The sequence below is a fragment of the Oncorhynchus gorbuscha genome, linkage group LG07 (assembly GCF_021184085.1).
Source record: "Oncorhynchus gorbuscha isolate QuinsamMale2020 ecotype Even-year linkage group LG07, OgorEven_v1.0, whole genome shotgun sequence".
In the NCBI taxonomy this organism is placed as follows: domain Eukaryota; kingdom Metazoa; phylum Chordata; class Actinopteri; order Salmoniformes; family Salmonidae; genus Oncorhynchus; species Oncorhynchus gorbuscha.
Window position 1 is genome coordinate 77,615,770 of NC_060179.1, and position 27,886 is coordinate 77,643,655.

General features: G+C 42.5%; 1 protein-coding gene across 1 annotated transcript in view; it reads left to right on the forward strand.

Annotated features, from left to right (window-relative positions):
* The first annotated feature begins 669 nt into the window (after window positions 1–669).
* Window positions 670–27,886, forward strand: part of LOC124040402 (syntaxin-binding protein 4-like) — a 124,344-nt gene continuing 97,127 nt past the window's right edge. Inside the window, exons 1-5 of the mRNA XM_046357561.1 lie at window positions 670–797; window positions 11,076–11,149; window positions 11,485–11,580; window positions 12,213–12,282; window positions 13,274–13,348. Of these exons, the coding sequence (XP_046213517.1) occupies window positions 742–797; window positions 11,076–11,149; window positions 11,485–11,580; window positions 12,213–12,282; window positions 13,274–13,348 (371 nt within the window). The 5' untranslated portion in view covers window positions 670–741. The remainder of the gene's footprint in view (window positions 798–11,075; window positions 11,150–11,484; window positions 11,581–12,212; window positions 12,283–13,273; window positions 13,349–27,886) is intronic.

Here is a 27,886-nt window from a genome sequence, read left to right on the forward strand (position 1 = left end):
AGGGTTAGGGTTAGGGTTAGGGTAAGGGTTAGGGTTAGGGTTGGGGTTAGGGTAAGGGTTAAGCACAGGAGGTTGCACCTTTAATTGGGGAGAACGGGGGTTAGGGTTAGGGTTAGGGTTAGGGTTGGGGTTAGGGTTAGGGTAAGGGTTAGGGTAAGGGTAAGGGTTAGGGTTAGGGTTAGGGTTAAGCACAGCAGGTTGCACCTTTAATTGGGGAGAACGGGGGTATCCAAATAAAGTGCTGCCCATCTTTCTCTTCCTAATAGCTGTAATTGCATGGATGTGTACTTTGACCTATTTGTTTTTCTGTTCTCCCTCCTCTCAGTCCCTCTGTCTCTCCCTGATTGCTGATTGGAAAGAGGTACGTCGTCAGTTTGAGTGTGTGGGTGTGTGACTGTGGGTATGTTTCTTAGATTGTGTGGTGTGTGTCTCCCTGACTCCAGGCGACAGTGGAAAGAGAGTTGAGGCGCAGGCAGTGCGTGATGGACGTGTATCAGGAGGGATTAGTGGTAAACATAGGCAGGCGTGTTCTCTCTCTGACGAGACGGATTTCAATCTCTCTCTCTCTCCCAACTGTTTAAACTGCTGGTGTCTCATCTCTCTCCAAACAACTGACTGCTCTCATCTCCCATGGCTCCGTAATATTTGTGTGTGTGTGTCTGTGGGGGGGGGGGGTGGGGGTGTTTTTATCTCCCTGTCTGTGTGTGTTTGAGAAAGTGATTCAGTCTCTCTTTCTGTGCGATGGCACTACTGCCTAAGGAGGCAGAACGATTCGATGGGCTATCTCTGCTATACTGGTATGTCCCTCTTTGTTTTCCCTCTATTTGCTTAATCACCCTCTTCACTCTTAATCTAGTTTCTCTTTTTAAGTCATTTTTTTAAATTGAAGGGTGAAAATATGTACAGTAATTTACATTTTTGTTGCATCTAAAATTCTACTTCCTTTCACCTCTGAGCCTTACAGTAGGAGGAGGTGCGTGCATGTGTGTGTGTGTGTGTGTGTGTGTGTGTGTGTGTGTGTGTGTGTGTGTGTGTGTGTGTGTGTGTGTGTGTGTGTGTGTGTGTGTGTGTGTGTGTGTGTGTGTGTGTGTGTGTGTGTGTGTGTGTGTGTGTGTTGCTCAGAGACTTGTACAGGGGAAGCAACAAAGAAGCATTAATGTGTATGTTTACTTGACTGTTCTTTGCAGGGCTGTAAATGTACGAGTTTAGCTGCACTACATATGTAGAGTTGGAGATGGAAGTGTATCCTATAGACAGAGGTTTATAAATGGCCTATAGCAGCTGGAGCCCTGTGACCACTCCTGGCCAGTCCTGTCACAGTAGGAGGATGAAGGGAAGACAGATTAGCCCGTATTAAGTGATCAGTTACATGTTTGTTCTAACTGTTTGTTCTAACCGTCGATACTCCGCAAGTAACTCACTACATTCTTATAAATAAAGGTACAAGTAACTCACTACATTCTTATAAATAAAGGTACAAGTAACTCACTACATTCTTATAAATAAAGGTACAAGTAACTCACTACATTCTTATAAATAAAGGTACAAGTAACTCACTACATTCTTATAAATAAAGGTACAAGTAACTCACTACATTCTTATAAATAAAGGTACAAGTAGGAACGAAATAGGGTTGTTGAGAGCAATGCCATAGGGGAACTATTTTAGTGTCTGAAGAACCATACAAAAATCCTCCAGGACTGGAATTGAATAGCCCTGCTGTAGGGGTTTAAGCTTATTTGCATATTTCCCAGGGTGCCTTTGGAGTGAATTTTAGAGTGATCAGTACCACCCATGACTGTGGTTGTTGCATTCTTTAATTTTCAGTCCTTTTGCCTTTACCAAGTGAGATCCTAAGTGAATATGTTGTAATTAAAATGTAATAAAAAAAAAATTACAATGGATATTTCATAATGCCTTCTTTTGAGGGCCTAGTTGTACCCTCATACAGTGGCCTGAAACTCATACACTGGAAAACAAAAAAACCCTGTTGTTCTTATGGCAGTAAATTACATGAATTACTTCAAAAAAAAGTATAGTATGTTACTGTAAATTCAGAATAAACTTTGATTTAACAGTAAATTACATGAATTACTCATAAAAAGTATAGTATGTTACTGTAAATTCAGAATAAACTTTGATTTAACAGTAAATTACATAAATTACTCAAAAAAGTATAGTATGTTACTCTAAATCCAGAATAAACTTTGATTTAACAGTAAATTACTGTTATGTTTACAATTTACGTTAACATACTGTACTTAATATATATATATATATATATATATATATTTTTTTACAGTAACTCACAGGTAACTGGCTGCTAATAAATTACCGTAAAAACTATAGGATTAGCAAATTTGCTGTGTGCTATGAAAGGTACACATCTGCAGGCTTCAATACATACAAGAACCTTTGAGAATTCTGAAGAACTGCAGATGCCATTTAAGAACCCCACAGTTAACTCAAAAGGTTATTCATCGGGCAAGGAACATTAAGAGCTGAGGAAGAACCATTTAAGAACCTTTTTTTTGTGTACAATGACTCACTCACTACAATGTCTATTGTAGTGTTTATTGATTGTTAAGGGTTAAACAGTGTGTATGTGACACTGTAGGCTATATAAAACAAATATGGGTGAATGCATTATAGTCCTTCTGTAGGCTACAGGAACAACAGCTGTTTAGTGATCTTACTATGAGCCTTCGGAGTCTGTCTTGGCCATTTGTCTATTGGTTAGTGTAATCTCCTGGGCTAAATTTAGAAATGTGGGCTTTTGTTGTGAACGGGGATGGGGAAGAGTAGAGGACGGAGGAAACGAGGACAATATGGGAGGGGAAATGAGGGAGGAGAGACAGAAATGACAGGAGATGGAAGGGAAGAAGGAGAGGAGATAAGGAGGGAAGACAGGAGAGGAAAGTAAATGAAAGGAAAGGAGGTGGTAATGATTAAACGAGAGGAGTGAATAGGAAGGGAAAGAAGAGGCAGAGAGAGGAACCTTAGGAAACCAGGTCAGCTCTTCCTAAATCTGGAGTGTTAACCTCTAGCTGAACCCTTTTCCTCTGCTACTTCCAGGGTCATGAGCAGGGCAGAGACAGGCCATAGAAAATACCTCTTCCCTCTATTCCTTCATGAACGGAAACCAGAGGTGGAATGCCTATTACGGTGTTAGGGACGGAGTCCCACTTGTAATTGGTCAAAATGAATAATATGTGATGGGTAAAAAATAAATGTGAATATATTTTTATTTAAAGAAAAATATAGATGATATATTATTGGATTATGTTTTAAATGCTGATGAAAGTGCAGTAAATATGTACATTTTCCTGTTTAAAAATATATTGTTCAAAACAATCTGTTCAGTTACTTTGCCCCTCAGTGACTGTCAACAGCAGCTCCGGCCTCCGTGGACATTGCTTGGAATGTTTTACCAGGTATTTTCTATCAGGGCGAACTGCAGCATAAATCATAACAGCACAAAGTAAATGGACCTCCCTGAGGCGCTCAAATGTGCATGTCTACCTTTGATAAATAATTAGCTCTTATTCAGAGGGCTTTGGTTAAATGCGGAAGACACATTTCAATGGAATGCATTCAGTTGTACAACTGACTAGGTATCCCCCCATTCCATGCCAAATTCAACTCTTTCTAAACTAATATCTGAGTAACTCAGAAATATGAAGTTATTTCAGAATGAAAGTTACCTGGCTAGAAGATCATGCTTTGTGACAATATGTTAGTTAGCTATCCCCAGTTAGATCATGCTTTGTGACAATATGTTAGTTAGCTATCCCCAGTTAGATCATGCTTTGTGACAATATGTTAGTTAGCTATCCCCAGTTAGATCATGCTTTGTGACAATATGTTAGTTAGCTATCCCCAGTTAGATCATGCTTTGTGACAATATGTTAGTTAGCTATCCCCAGTTAGATCATGCTTTGTGACAATATGTTAGTTAGCTATCCCCAGTTAGATCATGCTTTGTGACAATATGTTAGTTAGCTATCCCCAGTTAGATCATGCTTTGTGACAATATGTTAGTTAGCTATCCCCAGTTAGATCATGCTTTGTGACAATATGTTAGTTAGCTATCCCCAGTTAGATCATGCTTTGTGACAATATGTTAGTTAGCTATCCCCAGTTAGATCATGCTTTGTGACAATATGTTAGTTAGCTATCCCCAGTTAGATCATGCTTTGTGACAATATGTTAGTTAGCTATCCCCAGTTAGATCATGCTTTGTGACAATATGTTAGTTAGCTATCCCCAGTTAGATCATGCTTTGTGACAATATGTTAGTTAGCTATCCCCAGTTAGATCATGCTTTGTGACAATATGTTAGTTAGCTATCCCCAGTTAGATCATGCTTTGTGACAATATGTTAGTTAGCTATCCCCAGTTAGATCATGCTTTGTGACAATATGTTAGTTAGCTATCCCCAGTTAGATCATGCTTTGTGACAATATGTTACAAAGGGTTTTTGACTCTGTAGCTGTGGTAAATAGTGTTGACCATTCTCTCTGGTGCACTCGTTTTGTTCATGAGCTGGCTGCTCGTTCTAGCACAATCTAATCTGTTCCAAACAATGGCAGCATGTACAGCAGTAGTCATTCGTTTTTTTGACATGCAAGATGGAAATAGGTATAGTTATGCTGTTGTTCAAATTCACAGATCGCTTTATATATCTTCTCAAATAAACTACCTGTAGTTCGAAAACTTGTCATCATATTTCTGTCATGCTGCTTTGTTGACAACACCAACCACCTGGTGCTCCGGGTATTCAGCCAATCAGTTGCTGCCGCTGACGGAAACTCAGGAAACCAGGTCAGCTCTTCCTAAATCTGGAGTGTTAACCTCTAGCTGAACCCTTTCCCTCTGCTACTTCCAGGGTCATGAGCAAGGCAGAGACGAACATGCCGACACTCCATCAACTTCTGAGTACTTATATATAATTTTCCCATTGACATCAATGAAAGATTTATGCACATGCTTTAGTTACGCAGGGATCTGTTGTAAAAGCATTCCACAACTCTAAATCGGTCCATAAACTGACAAGGTGTTGGATGATGAAAGCTTATAGGATAGCAAATGTGGGTAGGTCTGCTATGACAAGGCATTTATTATCTAGCAGTTTGTAACAGGCAAAAGTGACGTTACATTAGCCGTTACAGGTTAGGTACTGTTTGGCGTAGCACAGAGAATTTTCAACCAACCTTAACTTGGTGATACTTCCTCAATTCTCGACTTGCAAGACAACCGAAGTCTTCTAAACGTCCATGTCTAGTTGTCTAATGCTCCGTTATGAAATGAAATCAGTTTTTTGCTAAATGAAGTAATCCAACCATGTGTACGACGCCATCTTGTCTATTTAAAATCTTCTCTCGTTGATTGAGACATCCTCATGACATGCAGCACTTTGAGTATGACACCCACCTGTCTCAATAATGAGGGAAGATTTGGAATAGACAAGATGGCGGCGTACAAATGGTTGGATTACTTCGTGGAGCAAAAAATAAATTAAATGTAACAATGGCGCGTTTTCAAAATTCAAACAAACCTCCTGAAACTAGACATTAACTTTTAGAAGACATTGGTTGTTTTCCTAGTCGGGAATTGAGGAAGTATCGACAAGTTAAGGTTGGTTGAAAATTCTCTGCGCTACGCCAAACAGTACCTATCAGACAACTGGAACTGGAGTAATGGTCTGACCAGGTGATATTTTTTACATTTTTTATTTTATAGACCAGTTCATGTTTTGAATAGTCAGCACATGTAGCAGATGTCATATGGCCCTTTGGTGTGTATATTGTGGCATCCTCTCTCTCTTTCTCTCTCTTTCTCTCGCTTTCTCTCTCTCTCTCTTTCTCCCTATTTCTCTCTCTCTCTCTCTCTTTCTCTCTCTCTCTTTCTCTCTCTTTCTCTCTCTTTCTCTCTCTTTCTTTCTCTCTCTCTTTCTCTCTCTTTCTCTCTCTCTTTCTCTCTTCTTTCTCTCTCTCTTTCTCTCTCTCTCTCTCTCTCTTTCTCTCTTTCTCTCTTAATCTCTCTCACTCTCTTTCTCCCACCAAGTTAAGACTTAACAACAGGTCATAAATTCCTGGCAGAGACTCTCTTCCCCCTGGTCAAGTAGAAAGAGAGAGGAAAGAAACCTATGGAACAAAGAGCTTCTCTTTGTTCAACTCTGTCGTGATGTTGTATTGATTAATGTGCTGCTCGTCGATTGATTAACGATTTATAATTACGTTATTAAATGAACAAGGCAATTATTAACCTGTGGCACCATGGGAAAGTTTTAGCTTTATTGAGTTTCTATTTCCCAAATTAACTCAAGAATATCAGAATATCGATTTTATAACAGTCACTAATTAGTCCATTTCCTCCACAGTCTCATTCTGAACGTTGCATAATCCAGGAATCTGCTCAAACCCGAGTTTCGCCAAATAACCCCCCCCACACCAATTGAGTTGATTATTTATTTGCTAACAAGCTAAAAATGCTAATATAAGATACACAAACACACAGTCTAGGCTATGGATTAGAACTTAGTATGATAAAACAGGCCACTAGGGGGCCAATACAATTTGACACGTGTTACACAAAATGGGGAGAAAAATACACTTAGGTGGATTTGTCAGCTATGCTTATTTGAACCCTAACCCCGAACTGCTGCTCTTATGGGTCAGAATATAATGATGTGATTACGTGTTGAAACTGTCCAATGGGGTGTCTCTGCATGGACCGGATTCCGACTTCTCTGATGACTGTCCGTCTTCAACCTGGTGTAACTCTGTTCTCCTCACCATGTCAGTGTCCTTTCTCTTAGTGGTCTGTTTCCTCGCCCTCGCTCTGAAAAGGGGTCTTCTGAGGAGGGCTAATCAGCCGTGTGGATGGTTCCAGCGTGGGAAGGAAAACAGTGTAGACACACGATTCCTTGGAGAGTGGTGACCAGGTGGTCCTGCTTGAATTCACACCCTTTAGATACAGCTACTCGTCTGTAGCATATTTTGTTAAAAGGTTCCTTTGTCTTCTTCAACCTCGTTTTGGGTTTGCTGACCACTCAGACCTTGGCTGCAGCTCAGGGTCACTTAGTCTGATATGTTAATTCTTAACTCACAGGTTTTATACCCTCAGGTCAGGAATGGGCATTTTCACCTTTAGGGCAATTCTCTGGGCGTACCAAGTTATGAGGATTTTACTCAGATCCAATTTAGACAAATAACTTCACATTTCATCTTTAGAAAAACATTCTCTTTGATCTGGACATTTTCCACACAACGTACAATATGCAAACATCAGGCACATACTAGGAAAACTCTTAAAGTTACAATGTATTTGTTATAACATCGTCCTTTAACTTTTAATATCATAACAAAAATGACATTAATTTTATATTTAACTAGGCAAGTCAGTTAAGGACAAATTCTTATTTACAATGATGGCCTAGGAACAGTGGGTTAACTGCCTTGTTCAGGGGCAGAATGACAGATTTTTACCTTGTCAGCTCGGGGATTCGATCTAGCAACCTTTCGGTTACTGTTCCAACGCTCTAACCACTAAGCTACCTGCCGCCCCATTAATTTTCATATTCCATCTATTGCCATTACCACCATTGTGGCTGACGAAACCTATTGTCCCAAAGTCCATTTATTGCTTGTTAATGTTCTGAGGCCGGTTCACCATAGTGAGAGAACAAAGGAATTTTGTCTGCTGCCTTAGATTTACAATGGGCGTGAGGTGTCATAAAACCCCACATCTCCATACCTCTCGATCTCTTCCCCTCTGGTGGGTGTGAGAGATTTCTCCGTAGGATTGTGGTCCACGGTAACCTAACCCAAGCAGGCCAATCATGACAACTCCTAAATCCCCCATATTGGAGGGTTAAACCATATTTATGTTTTTGAGAATGTGGGAATGGTCCGTGGGTATTTAAAGTACAATCCTGTCGAAGTTGTTTTATTTTGTGACATCAGGAGGGACGGTAGCACAGAATAACGGTACATTTCTCAGTTATTAGTTTTCTATTTGAATGTTGTGTAAAATATATGATTAAATATGAAACTATTTGTGAGAAGATGTAATGTCATGTTGTCCTTCTATAGGAGATACTTGTTAAGTTCTAAAGTTTTAACTAGTCAATGGCCACACCCTCGTGAGCCCAGGCATCACATTAGGCATTATAGAAAACCCCCCTTCTTCCACAGAGTATAAAACCCACTTCCTTCAAAATGCATATTAAGTCAGAGAACGCCGGGACAGAGTCCTCACGTTGGAATGGCTGCAATTCTATAGGCCACAGAGACCATACAGCTGTAGTTGTGACTACACGGCTGGAAATGGTTCAACTCTGAGACTATCGATCACTAAAGAATAAGAGCAAACCTTAGATGTGTAATTACTAAGCTGCAGCTGGAAATGACGTAAATCTAGTTCAAGAATAGCGAGAACCGTGGAAGCATCTATTCTGTGCAATGACCATCTGTAGGCCTGACGTATCCATTAAAACAGACACTATCCAGAGCCGCGGAGAAAGCTACAACCACGAAGGACATTGTGACTTCTGGGGAAGTTAACCAGAGACTCTCTGATGATCTGACTCTCCAGCAGACGGACCGGCGATTCCAACAGAGAAGACAACAACGACATACGGGCGTAAATATATACATACATGCAATTATTCTCGAATGAGCGGCCGTTCATGTGTAAATTATTAGCATTTCAATGAATATAATTATCAACTGTGTGTAGTGAATCCATTTAGTCTTTCCCGCTCTTTCTCAGTCCCCACCCCTTTCCTTTGTCTACCAAGCCTTCATATCGGTATCGTCAGCTAGGGACTTTTTCTTTGCATCATGTAGTAACCCAAATGTCTACTGTTTGTTCATGTAATTCTGTGTGAATATTTAGTTACTTAGCAAATAAATAATTAAGTCAATTTGTATATCGCCGATTCATGATTTAGGCTAGGATTCATACAGATATGCAAGTTTTTGCGACATTCAGTAATGAACTGATTAATTAATAATAATAATTCATTAATGAGCGACTGTTTTGATAAGATATGAAAATATCTGAAGAGTTATATTTGGGAGTTTGACACTATATAAATGACATTTTTAGGTGGTGCCCCCACTTCCTAGTGAGTTAAAGTTACATGATTAGTTTAATCGCATAATTAAATTGCACATAGAGAATTGATTCGATAATATACAGTCTTCACATTTAATGATAGTCCAGACACGATACAGATATACAAGAGATATTTGATGAACACAACAACCTATAAGACCGTGGACTGGATCTTGATTCTGGTACAGTACCTGTGATGTAAAAAAGTGGTTTCTTTTCATGACCAATGTCATCCAAGTAAAGCACAAATTAGTGAAAGGTCTGGCCGCCAAATATGCGGAACAGGTGCTAGGTACATAGCACAAGCTGAAGGGCAATAGATTAAACGCAGAGGTCAAGCAGCTGTTGGAAAAAGAAAGCACCAATGAATGATCATCTGATAGGAAGTCTTCTGAAGGCTTTCAAGTCAAGACAATAGTTGGAACCGCAGTACATGGAGAATGTAAACAACATACAGCCACACTGTCTGGACCACGGATGTACTGTTGTATTGACTGTCAAATATAATGAATGCTCCCGTAGTTTATTGTGCCAGAGCATTTATCAGTGTTTGGGTATAAGTACTGTGTATTTTTGTACACAGCACTTGCAAGTTATTGGATGTGAGTACACTACATTTGAAATTAATTGCATTGACTGTAGTCATCCAATGCCCTAGTTTGAACCCAAAGCTTTGTCCTCTGTTTCGTCCTGTATCTGTCTGTTTGTCCAGAGGATTACCTCCCAGCCCTGTCCTGTCCTCCCAGGTCTGCAGTTTGGCAGTGGTGTTTTCCAATACCTAATGCACCTGTTTAGACTATAATTACTTTTTTCATAATTGAAAAGATCTAAAAGCTCTCTGCTGCTGTAAACCATTTACTCCCATCGGTGACGCAGCATGCAACACACACACACACACACACACACACACACACACACACACACACACACACACACACACACACACACACACACACACACACACACACACACACACACACACACACACACACACACACACACACACACACACACACACACACACACACACACACACACACACACACACACACACACACACACACACACACACACACACACACACACACACACACACACACACACACACACACACACACACACAATTATGGCCAAGAGTTTCTCCTGATCACATGATGTGGCCTGGAAAACCTTTTGACCGTCCTCATACAATGTACATGTCCAGCATAATGGCATTAATTCTCAACAACAAATCTTCTTTTCAGATTGGGTAAGTCCTTGGTTATTACTGTCATATGAAGCATTTTAATGCTGTGAATGGCTCATAGGGAGATTGGTCTGGACAGCCTGAGCTGATGTGATGCTGCCAGTCAAAGTCCCTGTGAAGAGATGAGACGGTGTGTTTTTGTTTTTCCCCTGATGCTGAAACCCTGTCAGTTTGTGTCTGGCGGCTGCTTCTGACCCCACATATACTCAGAACGCACCGACACAAACTCTCCACACACACCTGCAGCCGCTCTGGAATACCACACTCGCCTCACACACTCGCCTCACACACTCGCCTCACACACACGCCTCACACACTTGCCAGACACTTTGGTGGCTCTGTAGACCACACACTCCCTACACACACACTCACTCGCGGCGGCTCCTGACACATTTCAGCTCGTCTGTAAAGCCAGTCCACAGCTGGTTATGGAACATATTGGTGTGGCTCTGGGAACCTATTCTAACGAAATCCTTTGGACAATGATTCAATTACATCTTGAGACCGGAGATGAAAGCTCATCCGATGAACCATGTGGCTGTGAGAGGTCTCTTTCTATCTTCCTTTATCTCTTCCATCCTCTACCTCTATCCGTCATGAGCCTTATTTTCTTTCCATCCACGAGGAAGGAGTTTAAAATAATATTTATCAGATAAATGGGTAAACGTTGGGGTGACGTGACCGAGAAGGTGTTTGTGTGTTCCAGGACCGTCATGGGGCCTCACGGCATCAACCGGGCCATCGAGAGACTGGAGTTCTGCGACTGCAAGAAAGGACTGGGTCAGTATACAACTTGACCTCTAATGTAATATGCATTATGAATGGATGTAGCTATGGTCTATATATATACGTTTTAATCAGCTATAACTGGGGCCCAGAGGTTTCCCTGGTCAGATTATGTAGTCAAGGAAAAACTCCTGGCCCTAGTAACGAATGATTATAATAGCAAGTCGAAGGGCGACATTTCCGTCCGCAACATTCTAATAGTGGCAGCTCCAACACTGTACCTCTCAATTGCTCTAAAATGTGTTTTCTGCTTAATAGATTTCCCCTATAACCTTTATCTACTGGGGGTTCATATAAGGTGTTGCTTTTGTCTCTTGTTCCTCATCCAGGGGTGAAGATCATCGGTGGCTACAGAGAGCAGACACGTGAGGAGTTTGGGATCTTCATCAAGCGGGTGTTACCGGGAGGGCTGGCTGCTCAGGATGGTACGTTACTTTCGGATGGTTGTTGTTTTTGGCTAATTTAGTATGTTGATAAATAACCTCTATTACAGATGATGATGGCAAAATGCTCTCTTTCTTTTTCTCTCTTTCTTTCCCTCTCTCGCTCTCTTTCCCTCTGGGTCTCTTTCCCACACTGTCTCTCTCTCTCTCTCGCTGTCTCGATCTCTCTCTCTCGCTGTCTTTCTCTCATTCTCTCGCTCGCACTCTCTCTTTCATTCTCTCTCGCTCTCTTTCCCTCTCTCTTGCTGTCTCTCTCTCTCATTCTCTCTCTCGCTGTCTCTTTCATTCTCTCATTCTCTCGCTCGCTCGCACTCTCTCTTTCATTCTCTCTCGCTCTCTTTCACTCTCGCTCGCGCTGTCTCTTTCTTTCTCGTTCTCTCTCTCTCTCTCTCTCTCTCTCTCTCTCTCTCTCTCTCTCTCTCTCTCTCTCTCTCTCTCTCTCTCTCTCTCTCTCTCTCTCTCTCTCTCTCTCTCTCGCTGTCTCTTTCACTCTCTCTCGCTTTCTCTTTCTCTCTCTCTCTACGTCTTTTTCATTCTCTCTCGTTCTCTCTCTCACTCTCTCTCGTTCTCGTTCTCTCTCTCTGTCTCTGTCTCTGTGTATTTGTGTGTTCCAGGAAGGCTTAGAACGGGCGACCTCATTTTGGAAGTCAATAATATGAGTTTAGGAGGAGTAACCAACGAGAGGTAGGTCATTAGTACACAATGGTAGACCCGGCCATAATTAGTGAGTTTAGTTGTTTGTTAATCATTCGTTAGCCATGTGAATGATGCTATGCAAATTACGTTACATTGGTGTTGGTGTTACATTGGTGTTTGTGTTTCAACTCAGGAGTAATACTTGAATGCCACACATTGAATTAAAAAACAACCGTTTTCTACATAGAGGTGACTAGAGGTCGACCTCTAGAGGTGACAATGATTGAAGGTGTTATGACAGTTTCATCACCATTTTCTGTGTATCCCAAATGGCACCCTATCCCCTATGGATCCTGGTATAAAGTAGTGCACCCTATCCCCTATGGGCCCTGGTCTAAAGTAGTGCACCCTATTCGCTATGGGCCCTGGTCATAAGTAGTGCACCCTATCCCCTATGGGCCCAGGTCAAAAGTAGTGCACCCTATTCCCTATGGGCCCTGGTCAAAAGTAGTGCACCCTATCCTCTATGGGCCCAGGTCAAAAGTAGTGCACCCCATTCCCTATGGGCCCTGGTCAAAAGTAGTGCACCCTATTCCCTATGGGCCCTGGTCAAAAGTAGTGCACCCTATCCCCTATGGGCCCAGGTCAAAAGTAGTGCACCCTATTCCCTATGGGCCCTGGTCAAAAGTAGTGCACCCTATCCTCTATGGGCCCAGGTCAAAAGTAGTGCACCCCATTCCCTATGGGCCCTGGTCAAAAGTAGTGCACCCCATTCCCTATGGGCCCTGGTCAAAAGTAGTGCACCCTATCCCCTATGGGCCCAGGTCAAAAGTAGTGCACCCTATTCCCTATGGGCCCTGGTCTAAAGTAGTGCACCCTATTCCCTATGGGCCCTGGTCTAAAGTAGTGCACCCTATTCCCTATGGGCCCTGGTCTAAAGTAGTGCACTATAAAGGGAATAGGGTGCCATTTGTGACATATATTTCCTGAACACGGGTGTAGTGTTAAAACTGCTCTCCTCTCTCCTGTGGTCCTATAGGGCGGTGGATATCCTCCGGTCAGCGTCCGCCTCCAATCACATGTCTCTGATGGTTGCCAGGGACGATGAAAGCAGGTAGCCAAGCCTAACTTTATTTAAAAGGAAATTCCACCACTTTTCAGAGACTCTCATCTGCAGCACAATACCAGAATCTACATATGTGATAACAGCGCTTTATAGAAAATAGAAAACAATGTAAAGTAAAACAAATTCTGCCCGATGACGATATATTAAAAACAGTCATTTTCAAACACTGAGATTTGCGGTGTTGTGGGGAGAGAGAAGATACATTTTCTCTGGCTAGAAACTCATTGCCGGTTTTGAAAATCACTGTTTTTCTTTTTACATTTTAATCCTAACCTGTCAGGTCACATTTTTTAGGACCTTTCTTCTTCTGTTTTTAAACACAGATCATAGAAAATCATTTTTTAAGGACCTTTCTTCTTCTGTTTTTAACCACAGATCATAGAAAATAATTTTTTAAGGACCTTTCTTCTTCCCTTCTTAACCACAGATAATAGAAAATCATTTTTTAGGACCTTTCTTCTTCTCTTCTTAACCACAGATCATAGAAAATCATTTTTTAGGACCTTTCTTCTTCTGTTTTTAACCACAGATCATAGAAAATCATTTTTTAGGACCTTTCTTCTTCTCTTCTTAACCACAGATAATAGAAAATCATTTTTTAAGGACCTTTCTTCTTCCCTTCTTAACCACAGATAATAGAAAATCATTTTTTAGGACCTTTCTTCTTCTGTTTTTAAACACAGATCATAGAAAATCATTTTTTAAGGACCTTTCTTCTTCTGTTTTTAACCACAGATCATAGAAAATAATTTTTTAAGGACCTTTCTTCTTCCCTTCTTAACCACAGATAATAGAAAATCATTTTTTAGGACCTTTCTTCTTCTCTTCTTAACCACAGATCATAGAAAATCATTTTTTAGGACCTTTCTTCTTCTCTTCTTAACCACAGATAATAGAAAATCATTTTTTAAGGACCTTTCTTCTTCCCTTCTTAACCACAGATAATAGAAAATCATTTTTTAGGACCTTTCTTCTTCTGTTTTTAACCACAGATCATAGAAAATCATTTTTTAGGACCTTTCTTCTTCTCTTCTTAACCACAGATCATAGAAAATATTTTTTTAGGACCTTTCTTCTTCTCTTCTTAACCACAGATCATAGAAAATCATTTTTTAGGACCTTTCTTCTTCTCTTCTTAACCACAGATCATAGAAAAACATTTTTTAGGACCTTTCTTCTTCTCTTCTTAACCACAGATAATAGAAAATCATTTTTTAAGGACATTTCTTCTTCCCTTCTTAACCACAGATAATAGAAAATCATTTTTTAGGACCTTTCTTCTTCTGATTTTAACCACAGATCATAGAAAATCATATTTTAGGACCTTTCTTCTTCTCTTCTGAACCACAGATCATATAAAATATATTTTTTAGGACCTTTCTTCTTCTCTTCTTAACCACAGATCATAGAAAATCATTTTTTAGGACCTTTCTTCTTCTCTTCTTAACCACAGATCATAGAAAATCATTTTTTAGGACCTTTCTTCTTCTCTTCTTAACCACAGATCATAGAAAATCATTTTTAGGACCTTTCTTCTTCTCTTTTTAACCACAGATTATAGACAATAGGCTGTTTTCACATAATATAGACACTGTTATGGTGCTGCAGATAATGACGAGGAAGTTGAAAAGTGGCGGAATTTCCCTTATTTTATTTATTTTATCAGAAGTCAGAACACATTCTTGGTGTTGTTTGATTTGGTATATGATTATTATATATTATATACTGTATTGTACCAGTCAAATGTTTGGACACACCCACTCATTCAAGGGTTTTTCTTTATTTTTTAAAATTATTTTCTACATTGTAGAATAATAGTGAAGACCTCTTCAACGTAGCCACCCTTTGCCTTGATGACAGCTTTGCACACTCTTGGCATTCTCCCAAACTTTTGACTGGAACTGTACATATTTAATTGATTTATTTCCAAAACATTTACATTTTACATTTAAGTCATTTAGCAGACGCTCTTATCCAGAGCGACTTACAAATTGGTGCATTCACCTTATGACATCCAGTGGAACAGTCACTTTACAATAGTGCATCTAAAACTTAAGGGGGGGTGAGAGGGATTACTTATCCTATCCTAGGTATTCCTTAAAGAGGTGGGGTTTCAGGTGTCTCCGGAAGCGATACTTGGGAGTCAAATATTGTAATATGAAACTGTATCGATTTATTCCCCCTTCACTATTAGACAAATGCTACGAACGTTTGTGTGTAGCCTACGTATGGTAGTGTGCACTACGTTGTTGTCACTGAACAAGGGTAGATACTGTTAGGAGCTGAGTGGTTAAAGAATCCTTGATTTGCTTTTGATAAATACAACAATCTGGTTACTACAGTAAGAACAATAAGGACTTTGGGTTTGTGTTCACTCAGAACTGGACCCCATTCTAATAATGTAATATAATAATCATGTATTATATATCATGTATATCATTTATTAGGAATATTCTATTCCTAACTGGAGCCCTGGTCGAAAGTAGTGCACTATATAGGGAATAGGGTCCTGGTCGAAAGTAGTGCACTATATAGGGAATAGGGTCCTGGTCGAAAGTAGTGCACTATATAGGGAATAGGGCCCTGGTCGAAAGTAGTGCACTATATAGGGAATAGGGTCCTGGTCGAAAGTAGTGCACTATATAGGGAATAGGGTCCTGGTCGAAAGTAGTGCACTATATAGGGAATAGGGTCCTGGTCGAAAGTAGTGCACTATATAGGGAATAGGGTCCTGGTCGAAAGTAGTGCACTATATAGGGAATAGGGTCCTGGTCGAAAGTAGTGCACTATATAGGGAATAGGGTCCTGGTCGAAAGTAGTGCACTATATAGGGAATAGGGTCCTGGTCTAAAGTAGTGCACTATATAGGGAATAGGGTCCTGGTCGAAAGTAGTGCACTATATAGGGAATAGGGTCCTGGTCGAAAGTAGTGCACTATATAGGGAATAGGGTCCTGGTCTAAAGTAGTGCACTATATAGGGAATAGGGTCCTGGTCGAAAGTAGTGCACTATATAGGGAATAGGGTCCTGGTCTAAAGTAGTGCACTATATAGGGAATAGGGTCCTGGTCGAAAGTAGTGCACTATATAGGGAATAGGGTCCTGGTCTAAAGTAGTGCACTATATAGGGAATAGGGTCCTGGTCTAAAGTAGTGCACTATATAGGGAATAGGGTCCTGGTCTAAAGTAGTGCACTATATAGGGAATAGGGTCCTGGTCTAAAGTAGTGCACTATATAGGGAATAGGGTCCTGGTCTAAAGTAGTGCACTATATAGGGAATAGGGTCCTGGTCTAAAGTAGTGCACTATATAGGGAATAGGGTCCTGGTCGAAAGTAGTGCACTATATAGGGAATAGGGCCCTGGTCTAAAGTAGTGCACTATATAGGGAATAGGGTCCTGGTCTAAAGTAGTGCACTATATAGGGAATAGGGTCCTGGTCGAAAGTAGTGCACTATATAGGGAATAGGGTCCTGGTCTAAAGTAGTGCACTATATAGGGAATAGGGTCCTGGTCGAAAGTAGTGCACTATATAGGGAATAGGGTCCTGGTCGAAAGTAGTGCACTATATAGGGAATAGGGTCCTGGTCGAAAGTAGTGCACTATATAGGGAATAGGGTCCTGGTCGAAAGTAGTGCACTATATAGGGAATAGGGTCCTGGTCGAAAGTAGTGCACTATATAGGGAATAGGGTCCTGGTCTAAAGTAGTGCACTATATAGGGAATAGGGCCCTGGTCGAAAGTAGTGCACTATATAGGGAATAGGGTCCTGGTCGAAAGTAGTGCACTATATAGGGAATAGGGTCCTGGTCGAAAGTAGTGCACTATATAGGGAATAGGGTCCTGGTCGAAAGTAGTGCACTATATAGGGAATAGGGTCCTGGTCGAAAGTAGTGCACTATATAGGGAATAGGGTCCTGGTCTAAAGTAGTGCACTATATAGGGAATAGGGTCCTGGTCTAAAGTAGTGCACTATATAGGGAATAGGGTCCTGGTCTAAAGTAGTGCACTATATAGGGAATAGGGTCCTGGTCTAAAGTAGTGCACTATATAGGGAATAGGGTCCTGGTCGAAAGTAGTGCACTATATAGGGAATAGGGTCCTGGTCTAAAGTAGTGCACTATATAGGGAATAGGGTCCTGGTCGAAAGTAGTGCACTATATAGGGAATAGGGTCCTGGTCTAAAGTAGTGCACTATATAGGGAATAGGGTCCTGGTCTAAAGTAGTGCACTATATAGGGAATAGGGCCCTGGTCGAAAGTAGTGCACTATATAGGGAATAGGGTCCTGGTCTAAAGTAGTGCACTATATAGGGAATAGGGCCCTGGTCGAAAGTAGTGCACTATATAGGGAATAGGGTCCTGTTCTAAAGTAGTGCACTATATAGGGAATAGGGTCCTGGTCGAAAGTAGTGCACTATATAGGGAATAGGGTCCTGGTCGAAAGTAGTGCACTATATAGGGAATAGGGTCCTGGTCGAAAGTAGTGCACTATATAGGGAATAGGGTCCTGGTCGAAAGTAGTGCACTATATAGGGAATAGGGTCCTGGTAGGAAAGTAGTGCACTATATAGGGAATAGGGTCCTGTTCTAAAGTAGTGCACTATATAGGGAATAGGGTCCTGGTCTAAAGTAGTGCACTATATAGGGAATAGGGTCCTGGTCTAAAGTAGTGCACTATATAGGGAATAGGGTCCTGGTGAAAGTAGTGCACTATATAGGGAATAGGGTCCTGGTCTAAAGTAGTGCACTATATAGGGAATAGGGTCCTGGTCGAAAGTAGTGCACTATATAGGGAATAGGGTCCTGGTCGAAAGTAGTGCACTATATAGGGAATAGGGTCCTGGTCGAAAGTAGTGCACTATATAGGGAATAGGGTCCTGGTCGAAAGTAGTGCACTATATAGGGAATAGGGTCCTGGTCGAAAGTAGTGCACTATATAGGGAATAGGGTCCTGGTCTAAAGTAGTGCACTATATAGGGAATAGGGTCCTGGTCTAAAGTAGTGCACTATATAGGGAATAGGGTCCTGGTCGAAAGTAGTGCACTATATAGGGAATAGGGCCCTGGTCTAAAGTAGTGCACTATATAGGGAATAGGGTCCTGGGAAAGTAGTGCACTATATAGGGAATAGGGTCCTGGTCTAAAGTAGTGCACTATATAGGGAATAGGGTCCTGGTCTAAAGTAGTGCACTATATAGGGAATAGGGTCCTGGTCTAAAGTAGTGCACTATATAGGGAATAGGGTCCTGGTCTAAAGTAGTGCACTATATAGGGAATAGGGTCCTGGTCTAAAGTAGTGCACTATATAGGGAATAGGGTCCTGGTCGAAAGTAGTGCACTATATAGGGAATAGGGTCCTGGTCTAAAGTAGTGCACTATATAGGGAATAGGGTCCTGGTCTAAAGTAGTGCACTATATAGGGAATAGGGTCCTGGTCTAAAGTAGTGCACTATATAGGGAATAGGGTCCTGGTCTAAAGTAGTGCACTATATAGGAATAGGGCCCTGGTCTAAAGTAGTGCACTATATAGGAATAGGGTCCTGGTCTAAAGTAGTGCACTATATAGGGAATAGGGCCCTGGTCGAAAGTAGTGCACTATATAGGGAATAGGGTCCTGGTCGAAAGTAGTGCACTATATAGGAATAGGGTCCTGGTCGAAAGTAGTGCACTATATAGGGAATAGGGTCCTGGTCTAAAGTAGTGCACTATATAGGGAATAGGGTCCTGGTCGAAAGTAGTGCACTATATAGGGAATAGGGTCCTGGTCTAAAGTAGTGCACTATATAGGGAATAGGGCCCTGGTCGAAAGTAGTGCACTATATAGGGAATAGGGTCCTGGTCGAAAGTAGTGCACTATATAGGGAATAGGGCCCTGGTCTAAAGTAGTGCACTATATAGGGAATAGGGTCCTGGTCGAAAGTAGTGCACTATATAGGGAATAGGGTCCTGGTCGAAAGTAGTGCACTATATAGGGAATAGGGTCCTGGTCTAAAGTAGTGCACTATATAGGGAATAGGGTCCTGGTCTAAAGTAGTGCACTATATAGGGAATAGGGTCCTGGTCTAAAGTAGTGCACTATATAGGGAATAGGGTCCTGGTCTAAAGTAGTGCACTATATAGGGAATAGGGTCCTGGTCGAAAGTAGTGCACTATATAGGGAATAGGGTCCTGGTCTAAAGTAGTGCACTATATAGGGAATAGGGTCCTGGTCGAAAGTAGTGCACTATATAGGGAATAGGGTCCTGGTCTAAAGTAGTGCACTATATAGGGAATAGGGTCCTGGTCTAAAGTAGTGCACTATATAGGGAATAGGGTCCTGGTCTAAAGTAGTGCACTATATAGGGAATAGGGTCCTGGTCTAAAGTAGTGCACTATATAGGGAATAGGGTCCTGGTCGAAAGTAGTGCACTATATAGGGAATAGGGTCCTGTTCTAAAGTAGTGCACTATATAGGGAATAGGGTCCTGGTCGAAAGTAGTGCACTATATAGGGAATAGGGTCCTGGTCTAAAGTAGTGCACTATATAGGGAATAGGGTCCTGGTCGAAAGTAGTGCACTATATAGGGAATAGGGTCCTGGTCGAAAGTAGTGCACTATATAGGGAATAGGGTCCTGGTCGAAAGTAGTGCACTATATAGGGAATAGGGTCCTGTTCTAAAGTAGTGCACTATATAGGGAATAGGGTCCTGGTCTAAAGTAGTGCACTATATAGGGAATAGGGTCCTGGTCGAAAGTAGTGCACTATATAGGGAATAGGGTCCTGGTCTAAAGTAGTGCACTATATAGGGAATAGGGCCCTGGTCTAAAGTAGTGCACTATATAGGGAATAGGGTCCTGGTCTATATAGGGAATAAGTAGTGCACTATATAGGGAATAGGGTCCTGGTCGAAAGTAGTGCACTATATAGGGAATAGGGTCCTGGTCGAAAGTAGTGCACTATATAGGGAATAGGGCCCTGGTCTAAAGTAGTGCACTATATAGGGAATAGGGTCCTGGTCGAAAGTAGTGCACTATATAGGGAATAGGGTCCTGGTCTAAAGTAGTGCACTATATAGGGAATAGGGCCCTGGTCGAAAGTAGTGCACTATATAGGGAATAGGGTCCTGGTCGAAAGTAGTGCACTATATAGGGAATAGGGTCCTCGAAAGTAGTGCACTATATAGGGAATAGGGTCCTGGTCGAAAGTAGTGCACTATATAGGGAATAGGGTCCTGGTCGAAAGTAGTGCACTATATAGGGAATAGGGTCCTGGTCGAAAGTAGTGCACTATATAGGGAATAGGGTCCTGGAAAGTAGTGCACTATATAGGGAATAGTAAAGTAGTGCACTATATAGGGAATAGGGTCCTGGTCGAAAGTAGTGCACTATATAGGGAATAGGGTCCTGGTCTAAAGTAGTGCACTATATAGGGAATAGGGTCCTGGTCGAAAGTAGTGCACTATATAGGGAATAGGGTCCTGGTCTAAAGTAGTGCACTATATAGGGAATAGGGTCCTGGTCGAAAGTAGTGCACTATATAGGGAATAGGGTCCTGGTCTAAAGTAGTGCACTATATAGGGAATAGGGTCCTGGTCGAAAGTAGTGCACTATATAGGGAATAGGGTCCTGGTCGAAAGTAGTGCACTATATAGGGAATAGGGTCCTGGTCTAAAGTAGTGCACTATATAGGGAATAGGGTCCTGGTCGAAAGTAGTGCACTATATAGGGAATAGGGTCCTGGTCTAAAGTAGTGCACTATATAGGGAATAGGGTCCTGGTCTAAAGTAGTGCACTATATAGGGAATAGGGTCCTGGTCGAAAGTAGTGCACTATATAGGGAATAGGGTCCTGGTCTAAAGTAGTGCACTATAGGGAATAGGGTCCTGGTCGAAAGTAGTGCACTATATAGGGAATAGGGTCCTGGTCTAAAGTAGTGCACTATATAGGGAATAGGGTCCTGGTCGAAAGTAGTGCACTATATAGGGAATAGGGTCCTGGTCGAAAGTAGTGCACTATATAGGGAATAGGGTCCTGGTCGAAAGTAGTGCACTATATAGGGAATAGGGTCCTGGTCGAAAGTAGTGCACTATATAGGGAATAGGGTCCTGGTCTAAAGTAGTGCACTATATAGGGAATAGGGTCCTGGTCGAAAGTAGTGCACTATATAGGGAATAGGGTCCTGGTCTAAAGTAGTGCACTATATAGGGAATAGGGTCCTGGTCGAAAGTAGTGCACTATATAGGGAATAGGGTCCTGGTCGAAAGTAGTGCACTATATAGGGAATAGGGTCCTGGTCGAAAGTAGTGCACTATATAGGGAATAGGGTCCTGGTCGAAAGTAGTGCACTATATAGGGAATAGGGTCCTGGTCGAAAGTAGTGCACTATATAGGGAATAGGGTCCTGGTCGAAAGTAGTGCACTATATAGGGAATAGGGTCCTGGTCTAAAGTAGTGCACTATATAGGGAATAGGGTCCTGGTCGAAAGTAGTGCACTATATAGGGAATAGGGTCCTGGTCGAAAGTAGTGCACTATATAGGGAATAGGGTCCTGGTCTAAAGTAGTGCACTATATAGGGAATAGGGTCCTGGTCTAAAGTAGTGCACTATATAGGGAATAGGGTCCTGGTCGAAAGTAGTGCACTATATAGGGAATAGGGTCCTGGTCTAAAGTAGTGCACTATATAGGGAATAGGGTCCTGGTCTAAAGTAGTGCACTATATAGGGAATAGGGTCCTGGTCTAAAGTAGTGCACTATATAGGGAATAGGGTCCTGGTCGAAAGTAGTGCACTATATAGGGAATAGGGTCCTGGTCTAAAGTAGTGCACTATATAGGGAATAGGGTCCTGGTCGAAAGTAGTGCACTATATAGGGAATAGGGTCCTGGTCGAAAGTAGTGCACTATATAGGGAATAGGGTCCTGGTCTAAAGTAGTGCACTATATAGGGAATAGGGTCCTGGTCTAAAGTAGTGCACTATATAGGGAATAGGGTCCTGGTCTAAAGTAGTGCAAAGAATAGTGCACTATATAGGGAATAGGGTCCTGGTCTAAAGTAGTGCACTATATAGGGAATAGGGTCCTGGTCTAAAGTAGTGCACTATATAGGGAATAGGGTCCTGGTCTAAAAGTAGGGAATAGTGCACTATATAGGGAATAGGGTCCTGGTCTAAAGTAGTGCACTATATAGGGAATAGGGTCCTGGTCGAAAGTAGTGCACTATATAGGGAATAGGGTCCTGGTAGGGAAAGTAGTGCACTATATAGGGAATAGGGTCCTGGTCGAAAGTAGTGCACTATATAGGGAATAGGGTCCTGGTCGAAAGTAGTGCACTATATAGGGAATAGGGTCCTGGTCGAAAGTAGTGCACTATATAGGGAATAGGGTCCTGGTCGAAAGTAGTGCACTATATAGGGAATAGGGTCCTGGTCGAAAGTAGTGCACTATATAGGGAATAGGGTCCTGGTCGAAAGTAGTGCACTATATAGGGAATAGGGTCCTGGTCGAAAGTAGTGCACTATATAGGAATAGGGTCCTGGTCTATATAGGGAAAGTAGTGCACTATATAGGGAATAGGGTCCTGGTCGAAAGTAGTGCACTATATAGGGAATAGGGTCCTGGTATAGGGAAAGTAGTGCACTATATAGGGAATAGGGTCCTGGTCGAAAGTAGTGCACTATATAGGGAATAGGGTCCTGGTCGAAAGTAGTGCACTATATAGGGAATAGGGTCCTGGTCGAAAGTAGTGCACTATATAGGGAATAGGGTCCTGGTCGAAAGTAGTGCACTATATAGGGAATAGGGTCCTGGTCTAAAGTAGTGCACTATATAGGGAATAGGGTCCTGGTCTAAAGTAGTGCACTATATAGGGAATAGGGTCCTGGTCGAAAGTAGTGCACTATATAGGGAATAGGGTCCTGGTCTAAAGTAGTGCACTATATAGGGAATAGGGTCCTGGTCTAAAGTAGTGCACTATATAGGGAATAGGGTCCTGGTCTAAAGTAGTGCACTATATAGGGAATAGGGTCCTGGTCTAAAGTAGTGCACTATATAGGGAATAGGGTCCTGGTCGAAAGTAGTGCACTATATAGGGAATAGGGTCCTGGTCGAAAGTAGTGCACTATATAGGGAATAGGGTCCTGGTCGAAAGTAGTGCACTATATAGGGAATAGGGTCCTGGTCGAAAGTAGTGCACTATATAGGGAATAGGGTCCTGGTCGAAAGTAGTGCACTATATAGGGAATAGGGTCCTGGTCGAAAGTAGTGCACTATATAGGGAATAGGGTCCTGGTCGAAAGTAGTGCACTATATAGGGAATAGGGTCCTGGTCGAAAGTAGTGCACTATATAGGGAATAGGGTCCTGGTCGAAAGTAGTGCACTATATAGGGAATAGGGTCCTGGTCGAAAGTAGTGCACTATATAGGGAATAGGGTCCTGGTCGAAAGTAGTGCACTATATAGGGAATAGGGTCCTGGTCGAAAGTAGTGCACTATATAGGGAATAGGGTCCTGGTCTAAAGTAGTGCACTATATAGGGAATAGGGTCCTGGTCTAAAGTAGTGCACTATATAGGGAATAGGTCCTGGTCCTGGTCTAAAGTAGTGCACTATATAGGGAATAGGGTCCTGGTCTAAAGTAGTGCACTATATAGGGAATAGGGTCCTGGTCTAAAGTAGTGCACTATATAGGGAATAGGGTCCTGGTCTAAAGTAGTGCACTATATAGGGAATATATAGGGAATAGGGTCCTGGTCTAAAGTAGTGCACTATATAGGGAATAGGGTCCTGGTCGAAAGTAGTGCACTATATAGGGAATAGGGTCCTGGTCGAAAGTAGTGCACTATATAGGGAATAGGGTCCTGGTCTAAAGTAGTGCACTATATAGGGAATAGGGTCCTGGTCTAAAGTAGTGCACTATATAGGGAATAGGGTCCTGGTCTAAAGTAGTGCACTATATAGGGAATAGGGTCCTGGTCTAAAGTAGTGCACTATATAGGGAATAGGGTCCTGGTCTAAAGTAGTGCACTATATAGGGAATAGGGTCCTGGTCTAAAGTAGTGCACTATATAGGGAATAGGGTCCTGGTCTAAAGTAGTCACTATAGGAATAGGGACTATATAGGAATAGGGTCCTGGTCTAAAGTAGTGCACTATATAGGGAATAGGGTCCTGGTGAAAGTAGTGCACTATATAGGGAATAGGGTCCTGGTCTAAAGTAGTGCACTATATAGGGAATAGGGTCCTGGTCGAAAGTAGTGCACTATATAGGGAATAGGGTCCTGGTCGAAAGTAGTGCACTATATAGGGAATAGGGTCCTGGTCGAAAGTAGTGCACTATATAGGGAATAGGGTCAAATCAAATCAAATCAAATCAAATTTTATTTGTCACATACACATGGTTAGCAGATGTTAATGCGAGTGTAGCGAAATGCTTGTGCTTCTAGTTCCGACAATGCAGTGATAACCAACAAGTAATCTAACTAACAATTCCAAAACTACTGTCTTATACACAGTGTAAGGGGATAGGAACATGTACATAAGGATATATGAATGAGTGATGGTACAGAGCAGCATACAGTAGATGGTATCGAGTACAGTATATACATATGAGATGAGTATGTAGACAAAGTAAACAAAGTGGCATAGTTAAAGTGGCTAGTGATACATGTGTTACATAAGGATGCAGTCGATGTTGTAGAGTACAGTATATACATATGTATATGAGATGAATAATGTAGGGTAAGTAACATTATATAAGGTAGCATTGTTTAAAGTGGCTAGTGATATATTTACATAATTTCCCATCAATTCCCATTATTAAATGGCTGGAGTTGGGTCAGTGTCAATGACAGTGTGTTGGCAGCAGCCACTCAATGTTAGTGGTGGCTATTTAACAGTCTGATGGCCTTGAGATAGAAGCTGTTTTTCAGTCTCTCGGTCCCAGCTTTGATGCACCTGTACTGACCTCGCCTTCTGGATGATAGCGGGGTGAACAGGCAGTGGTTCGGGTGGTTGATGTCCTTGATGATCTTTATGGCCTTCCTGTAACAACGGGTGGTGTAGGTGTCCTGGAGGGCAGGTAGTTTGCCCCCGGTGATGCGTTGTGCAGTCCTCACTACCCTCTGGAGAGCCTTACGGTTGAGGGCGGAGCAGTTGCCGTACCAGGCGGTGATACAGCCCGCCAGGATGCTCTCGATTGTGCATCTGTAGAAGTTTGTGAGTGCTTTTGGTGACAAGCCGAATTTCTTCAGCCTCCTGAGGTTGAATAGGCGCTGCTGCGCCTTCTTCACGACGCTGTCAGTGTGAGTGGACCAATTCAGTTTGTCTGTGATGTGTATGCCGAGGAACTTAAAACTAGCTACCCTCTCCACTACTGTTCCATCGATGTGGATAGGGGGTGTTCCCTCTGCTGTTTCCTGAAGTCCACAATCATCTCCTTAGTTTTGTTGACGTTGAGTGTGAGGTTATTTTCCTGACACCACACTCCAAGGGCCCTCACCTCCTCCCTGTAGGCCGTCTCGTCGTTGTTGGTAATCAAGCCTACCACTGTTGTGTCGTCCGCAAACTTGATGATTGAGTTGGAGGCGTGCGTGGCCACGCAGTCGTGGGTGAACAGGGAGTACAGGAGAGGGCTCAGAACGCACCCTTGTGGGGCCCCGTGTTGAGGATCAGCGGGAGGAGATGTTGTTGCCTACCCTCACCACCTGGGGGCGGCCCGTCAGGAAGTCCAGTACCCAGTTGCACAGGGCGGGGTCGAGACCCAGGGTCTCGAGCTTGATGACGAGCTTGGAGGGTACTATGGTGTTGAATGCCGAGCTGTAGTCGATGAACAGCATTCTCACATAGGTATTCCTCTTGTCCAGGTGGGTTAGGGCAGTGTGCAGTGTGGTTGAGATTGCATCGTCTGTGGACCTATTTGGGCGGTAAGCAAATTGGAGTGGGTCTAGGGTGTCAGGTAGGGTGGAGGTGATATGGTCCTTGACTAGTCTCTCAAAGCACTTCATGATGACGGAAGTGAGTGCTACGGGGCGGTAGTCGTTTAGCTCAGTTACCTTAGCTTTCTTGGGAACAGGAACAATGGTGGCCCTCTTGAAGCATGTGGGAACAGCAGACTGGTATAGGGATTGATTGAATATGTCCGTAAACACACCGGCCAGCTGGTCTGCGCATGCTCGGAGGGCGCGGCTGGGGATGCCGTCTGGGCCTGCAGCCTTGCGAGGGTTAACACGTTTAAATGTCTTAATCACCTCGGCTGCAGTGAAGGAGAGACTGCATGTTTCCGTTGCAGGCCGTGTCAGTGGCACTGTATTGTCCTCAAAGCGGGCAAAAAGTTATTTAGTCTGCCTGGGAGCAAGACATCCTGGTCCGTGACTGGGCTGGATTTCATCTTGTAGTCCGTGATTGACTGTAGACCCTGCCACATGCCTCTTGTGTCTGAGCCATTGAATTGAGATTCCACTTTGTCTCTGTACTGACGCTTAGCTTGTTTGATAGCCTTACGGAGGGAATAGCTGCACTGTTTGTATTCAGTCATGTTGCCAGACACCTTGCCCTGATTAAAAGCAGTGGTTCGCGCTTTCAGTTTCGCGCGAATGCTGCCATCAATCCACGGTTTCTGGTTAGGGAATGTTTTTATCGTTGCTATGGTCGAAAGTAGTGCACTATATAGGGAATAGGGTCCTGGTCTAAAGTAGTGCACTATATAGGGAATAGGGTCCTGGTCGAAAGTAGTGCACTATATAGGGAATAGGGTCCTGGTCTAAAGTAGTGCACTATATAGGGAATAGGGTCCTGGTCGAAAGTAGTGCACTATATAGGGAATAGGGTCCTGGTCGAAAGTAGTGCACTATATAGGGAATAGGGTCCTGGTCGAAAGTAGTGCACTATATAGGGAATAGGGTCCTGGTCGAAAGTAGTGCACTATATAGGGAATAGGGTCCTGGTCTAAAGTAGTGCACTATATAGGGAATAGGGTCCTGGTCTAAAGTAGTGCACTATATAGGGAATAGGGTCCTGGTCTAAAGTAGTGCACTATATAGGGAATAGGGTCCTGGTCTAAAGTAGTGCACTATATAGGGAATAGGGTCCTGGTCGAAAGTAGTGCACTATATAGGGAATAGGGTCCTGGTCTAAAGTAGTGCACTATATAGGGAATAGGGTCCTGGTCTAAAGTAGTGCACTATATAGGGAATAGGGTCCTGGTCTAAAGTAGTGCACTATATAGGGAATAGGGTCCTGGTCTATATAGGAAAGTAGTGCACTATATAGGGAATAGGGTCCTGGTCGAAAGTAGTGCACTATATAGGGAATAGGGTCCTGAAAGTCTATATAGGGAAAGTAGTGCACTATATAGGGAATAGGGTCCTGGTCTAAAGTAGTGCACTATATAGGGAATAGGGTCCTGGTCTAAAGTAGTGCACTATATAGGGAATAGGGTCCTGGTCTAAAGTAGTGCACTATATAGGGAATAGGGTCCTGGTCTAAAGTAGTGCACTATATAGGGAATAGGGTCCTGGTCTAAAGTAGTGCACTATATAGGGAATAGGGTCCTGG